Here is a 7,297-nt window from a genome sequence, read left to right as displayed (position 1 = left end):
AGAAAGCTAATTCCCTACCTAAGTAAATATCATCATCTCTGACCGACGTGTAGGGGTGCGAGTGTCAACTTGTGACGAGAACTGCTGCTGAGGTCCCAATTCAGCAACGTAGTCCGTAGTCCGTGCTAGAGGAACTATGGCCCTCTGTATCCTCCTTCGGTCGGATTGCAGAAGATCTAACCTAACCTAATCTAATGCTTTGACCCGAAGACAAACCAAAGTACCAGGGTACCACAATGATGATCTGCCGATAATGTAAGAAATATCCTAGGGACAAAAGGTATTAAACACGAGTAACAACACTGAGGGAGGGATGATCAATTAACAGAATGACTGAGGCCTCCAGTCACCACGTAATCCAAAGTTATCCCACACTCACCATATGCTACTCTCGGAATGCACAATACTCACAGCACCATATAAATATGAAAAGTAATGAAAATATTGAAAAGCAACTGTAGCAAAGCCAAGTACGCTTACCACAAATTGATGTTCTAGTACTAGTACCTGAGTGAAGCTCCCAGACAGGCCCCCATTAAATGTGATGGGAAAGTGTTGGAGTGTAGATGTTCGGCAGTCCTCCAATGGCAGGTGTCAATGCTTGGTCACACTACAAAAAAAAAGATAGACTGCTTGCCTGTTGTCTGTGGTAAAGTAAGGGAAGACACGCAAAACTCAAAGTATGAACAATGAAACTTTAATTAATATAAAAAACAAAATATCAACAAAGACAATCCCTTGGCTTATGTACAGTGCAAATGAACAAGTCAAAAAACAATATAACATAAATGATTAATAGGGATGAAGTTTTCTCTACAATAATATAAATATACAGTGAAAAAAAATCAGGTGCTGAGAATATTAGCTATGGCTGAGACCTCCCTTAGTATACAGAGCCTAGAGAGCTTAGTATGCCAGAGAGAGATGTCAACTCGTAGAGCACAAAGAATATTCTGAAGTTAATGGCTGGTTCAAGCTCAGACATCGACTCAGGTAGATGGCGCTGAGGTGTAGTGTGAAGGTGTGCAGTCAGCGAGTCACCAATCAGGAACAGGCAGACTGGGATGGGTAGTTGGCTGGTTGATGACGAGCTGGCATGGAGGGAGTGTGGAGTTGGAGGTTTCTTGGATGCGTTTTGCCTCCAAGAAAACGTTTTGTGCTACTGGTGGACGTATCTTGAATGTAGCATCTTATACTTGTAGAATAAACGTAACTTTAGGTAGGGAAGAGCAGGCTCAATCTCTCTTGAAAGATATTATCGTCACAATATATATATATATATATATGCGAACAAGCCTGAATGGTCCCCAGGACATATGCAACTGAAAACTCACACCCCAGAAGTGACTCGAACCCATACTCCCAGAAGCAACGCATCTGGTATGTACAAGACGCCTTAATCCACTTGACCATCACGACCGGACATAATGAGGTGATAGCCGAGGCTATTTGAACCACCCCACCGCCGGCACTCGGATAGTTATCTTGGGCATAGCATTTTACCAAATCACCTCATTCTTTGGGGCAACACGTGAGGAACACAAATGCGAACAAGCCTGAATGGTCCCCAGGACATATGCAACTGAAAACTCACACCCCAGAAGTGACTCGAACCCATACTCCCAGAAGCAACGCATCTGGTATGTACAAGACGCCTTAATCCACTTGACCATCACGACCGGACATAATGAGGTGATAGCCGAGGCTATTTGAACCACCCCACCGCCGGCACTCGGATAGTTATCTTGGGCATAGCATTTTACCAAATCACCTCATTCTTTGGGGCAACACGTGAGGAACAAAAGATAACTATCCGAGTGATATACTGAACCAGGGATATACTGAACATCTTGTTTCAGATTCTTTACTTTAAAATGCATAACGTTTCGAATACTTCTAGTATTCATCATCAGATCTAAAAGAAAAAACAGAAATCACAATCAAATAACTAGTAAACAAAGAACTCATACTGAATATAATTGCCTATCAAAGAAAGGAAAATGCTTAAAAAACAAAACACTTAAGCGCACTTAAAGTGATCAATACAAATAAAACTTATTAACTGTCACATATATAAAAGCTAATTTAAAAATCCATTAGACTACAAGACGAAATTTATAACTACTAAAACAAACCATTCTATTAAACTTACGTGAAGTGATCAGAAGTGAAACTTGATACCTAACACATAGATACTAAACACTATAACAAATATTCATATAATGACTACAAATCTACAAAAAATGTATATAAAATACAAACAGAATAAACGACAATTATAGTGTACTAACCAAAATCTTATAAAAACTCAATTATTAAATAAAATTAAATACCAAAAAATTTATTATATATCCTAAATAAAAGATTATAATAATGTACAATGTCAAGACTTGAAATAAGTAAGAAAGGGCAAAGGCATGATAAACTAAACAAAATTATAATAAAATTAAACTACCAGAATGAACTATAAATCAATTTACAGGGCCTACTGTGCACTATACAGTGTACAATTGAACAGCTGAAAGGATGCTATTTAACAGAGGCCGCAGCTCCTTTATATATAAGGATTCCATTACTCTCAAATCTGACTGGCCATTCATACAAGTGTCCAGAATTTTAAAATCAGATTCCAGCAGTGAATGATTAAACTCATAACAATGGTTTCTAATCTCCGAAAATGCTGGTTTAGACAATGGTAATCCAGTCCTAAAAGATAATCCCCGGTGCTCAAGTATCCTAATCTTAAAGTTCCGAATGGAACTCCCGATATATCCAGCATTACAGCTGGAACAATTATACATATATACGACATTTGAGCACAAGGGGGTAGGCACTTTATCTTTAAATTTAAAATAAGAGCCTATGGTATTTGTGTTGACAAAAATAAATCTAAAGTCTACTTGAGGATAACAATGCTGCAACAGTCTCCTCAAACGACTCCTTACAGAAAAACTAATAGTGCCATAAAATGGTAATTTAATATATTTAAGATCCCTTTCTACTGTAGTAATCCTACACGTTGGGTGAAACTTCTTATTTAAGAAATTCCTTATAAAGGTATAAACCATATGCAAAGGATAACCATTATTTGAAAAAAATTTCACAAGAAAATTAATTTCTTTATCAAAGTTATTCCAATTTGAACATAAAACAAAGGCCCTAATCAGTAGAGTGTTAATTGCATTTTTCTTAAAAATATCAGGAACAAAAGAATTAAAATTTAAACCTAAACCAGTAAAAGTTGGTTTCCTAAAAACATTAGTGTTGAACCCATTAAGGTTATTCACTTGTACATCAAGAAACGACAATGAATTGTCCACTTCACACTCTGCAGTAAAACGTATATTACTATGTTGTGCATTAAGATACTCTCTAAATTTTTCAATATGACATTGGTCCTTGAATAACAAAAAAGTGTCATCTACTTATCTCCTGTACAAGACTGGTTTAAAGGCCAAAGGACAATTATCAAGCCAATTTATTTTATGAAAACTCATAAAAGCATTAGCCAGTGCAGGACCTAAAGGAGACCCCATTGCTACTTCATCAATTTGTTTATAATATTTATTATTAAACATAAAGACGGAGTCTTTAACCGCTATTTCTAACAGCCGTCTGAATATTTTACTACAAAATCCAGACACTAAGTGAGTGTCAGCAAATAATTGATTCACACAGATATCAATGGTTTCCAACAAAGGAATATTAGTAAAAAGTGATTCAACATTGAAACTGGCCATTATAGTTGGGAACTCAAAATTTAAAGAGGAAAGTTCTTCTACAAAATCCTGAGAATTTCTCACAGAAAATTCATTATGCGTTAATGGTTCTAATAATGGAACCAGAAACTTTGCCAGTTTATAATTGAAAGTGCCAATCGCTGATAAAATAGGACGAATCGGTATACCTGTTTTATGAACTTTAGGTAACCCGTATAAGATGCCTGGCTTAGAGCCAGGCATCTTCTTTCAAGAAGTCTGAAAGACTCTCTTTTTGATTATACAAAATTACTTGCAACTGGCTCTAAGCCAGGCATCTTATACGGGTTACCTAAAGTTCATAAAACAGGTATACCGATTCGTCCTATTTTATCAGCGACAGCGATTTAATTATAAACTGGCAAAGTTTCTGGTTCCATTATTAGAACCATTAACGCATAATGAATTTTCTGTGAGAAATTCTCAGGATTTTGTAAAAGAACTTTCCTCTTTAAATTTTGAGTTCCCAACTATAATGGCCAGTTTCGATGTTGAATCACTTTTTACTAATATTCCTTTGTTGGAAACCATTGATATCTGTGTGAATCAATTATTTGCTGACACTAATATAGTGTCTGGATTTTGTAGTAAAATATTCAGACGGCTGTTAGAAATAGCGGTTAAAGACTCCGTCTTTATGTTTAATAATAAATATTATAAACAAATTGATGGAGTAGCAATGGGGTCTCCTCTAGGTCCTGCACTGGCTAATGCTTTTTTGAGTTTTCATGAAATAAATTGGCTTGATAATTGTCCTTTGGCCTTTAAACCAGTCTTGTACAGGAGATATGTAGATGACACTTTTTTGTTATTCAAGGACCAATGTCATATTGAGAAATTTAGAGAGTATCTTAATGCACAACATAGTAATATACGTTTTACTGCAGAGTGTGAAGTGGACAATTCATTGTCGTTTCTTGATGTACAAGTGAATAACCTTAATGGGTTCAACACTAATGTTTTTAGGAAACCAAATTTTACTGGTTTAGGTTTAAATTTTAATTCTTTTGTTCCTGATATTTTTAAGAAAAATGCAATTAACACTCTACTGAATAGGGCCTTTGTTTTATGTTCAAATTGGAATAACTTTGATAAAGAAATTAATTTTCTTGTGAAATTTTTTTCAAATAATGGTTATCCTTTGCATATGGTTTATACCTTTATAAGGAATTTCTTAAATAAGAAGTTTCACCCAACGTGTAGGATTATTACAATAGAAAGGGATCTTAAATATATTAAATTACCATTTTATGGCACTATTAGTTTTTCTGTAAGGAGTCGTTTGAGGAGACTGTTGCAGCATTGTTATCCTCAAGTAGACTTTAGATTTATTTTTGTCAACACAAATACCATAGGCTCTTATTTTAAATTTAAAGATAAAGTGCCTACCCCCTTGTGCTCAAATGTCGTATATATGTATAATTGTTCCAGCTGTAATGCTGGATATATCGGGAGTTCCATTCGGAACTTTAAGATTAGGATACTTGAGCACCGGGGATTATCTTTTAGGACTGGATTACCATTGTCTAAACCAGCATTTTCGGAGATTAGAAACCATTGTTATGAGTTTAATCATTCTCTGCTGGAATCTGATTTTAAAATTCTGGACACTTGTATGAATGGCCAGTCAGATTTGAGAGTAATGGAATCCTTATATATAAAGGAGCTGCGGCCTCTGTTAAATAGCAACCTTTCAGCTGTTCAATTGTACACTGTATAGTGCACAGTAGGCCCTGTAAATTGATTTATAGTTCATTCTGGTAGTTCAATTTTATTATAATTTTGTTTAGTTTATCATGCCTTTGCCCTTTCTTACTTATTTCTAGTCTTGACATTGTACATTATTATAATCTTTTATTTAGGATATATAATAAATTTTTTGGTATTTAATTTTATTTAATATTTGAGTTTTTATAAGATTTTGGTTAGTACTTTATAATTGTCGTTTATTCTGTTTGTATTTTATATACATTTTTTGTAGATTTGTAGTCATTATATGAATATTTGTTATAGTGTTTAGTATCTATGTGTTAGGTATCAAGTTTCACTTCTGATCACTTCACGTAAGTTTAATAGAATGGTTTGTTTTAGTAGTTATAAATTTCGTCTTGTAGTCTAATGGATTTTTAAATTAGCTTTTATATATGTGACAGTTAATAAGTTTCATTTGTATTGATCACTTTAAGTGCGCTTAAGTGATTTGTTTTTTAAGCATTTTCCTTTCTTTGATAGGCAATTATATTTAGTATGAGTTCTTTGTTTACTAGTTATGTGATTGTGATTTCTGTTTTTTCTTTTAGATCTGATGATGAATACTAGAAGTATTCGAAACGTTATGCATTTTAAAGTAAAGAATCTGAAACAAGATGTTCTGTATATCCCTGGTTTTCCTTTTCATCTTAAAATTATTATATATATATATATATATATATATATATATATATATATATATATATATATATATATATATATTGTGACGATAATCTCTTTCAAGAGAGATTGAGCCTGCTCATCCCTACAAAGTACGTAAAAACAAAAGATAATATAGAAGATACGTCCAGCAAGTATAGCCAAACGTTTTGCCCAGAGAGCAAATCGTACCCAGCACACAGTGACACCTGCTAGCTACCGCCACCGTAAACAGCAAACTGCTTGTCCTTTGCCTGCCTGTCGCTGATTGGCTGGTGTCCCGTCGCACCTGCCCTCCGCCACAACTTGATGTCTGGGCTGCAGTGGCCCAGTATTGTCAGAATATCTCAGTGCTCCTTGCAGTTGACATTTCTCGCTGGTAGACTAAGCCTTGGTTTTCGTGTACTAAGGGAGGTGGCAGCTCGAAGCCAATATTCCAGCTCCATTCATATTTATTTTGCTATCACTGTAACTCACTTGTCTTAACGTAACTTTTCATTTGCCAGTAATTATTCATATTATTTTGTTTGTTGACTTGTCTTTTATATTTTATGTGCTTAACTTTATTCATGTCTTGTTTTTCTAAAGTAATTAAAATTTCATTGTTAAATTTACTTGTGTTTTGTGTGTCTTCCCATTACCTTACCACAGACGAAAGTTCCAGCTTTTATCTTTTTATTCTATAATGTGACGAGGCCCTGCCCCTAGCTTTTGAAACGGCAGAATACCAACGCTTTACCGTCACAATATATATATAAATATATATATATATGTCGTACCTAGTAGCCAGAACGCTACTAGGTACATATATATATTATATTATATATAATATATAATGCACTACTATATTATATATATATATATATAATATATATATATATATATATAATATATATATATATATATATATATATATATATATATATATATATATATATATATATATATATATAATTCAGAACTGAATTGAATTTGAATTTCAGAGTTGAATTGAAAATTCAATTCTAATATGAATTTTCTCGATCTTTCGTACATTTCTTTTCACTGTTGGTGGTAATTCAAAAATCAATTCTCCAAAATTCATTTTTATTTCTAGTCTGACGTGACACTTGAGCGCGTTTCGTAAAACT

The 7,297-nt window shown here is 33.9% G+C and overlaps 1 protein-coding gene across 1 annotated transcript in view; it reads left to right on the top strand.

The window, feature by feature from the left end:
- The first annotated feature begins 997 nt into the window (after positions 1-997).
- LOC138354323 (uncharacterized) overlaps positions 998-7,297 on the top strand; it is a 26,189-nt gene continuing 19,889 nt past the window's right edge. Inside the window, exon 1 of the mRNA XM_069308472.1 lies at positions 998-1,068. Within this exon, the coding sequence (XP_069164573.1) occupies positions 998-1,068 (71 nt within the window). The remainder of the gene's footprint in view (positions 1,069-7,297) is intronic.

This window comes from Procambarus clarkii, chromosome 62, assembly GCF_040958095.1.
Source record: "Procambarus clarkii isolate CNS0578487 chromosome 62, FALCON_Pclarkii_2.0, whole genome shotgun sequence".
Lineage (NCBI taxonomy): Eukaryota > Metazoa > Arthropoda > Malacostraca > Decapoda > Cambaridae > Procambarus > Procambarus clarkii.
Note: the sequence above shows the minus strand (reverse complement) of the source record. Positions and strands in the feature narration are given on the sequence as shown.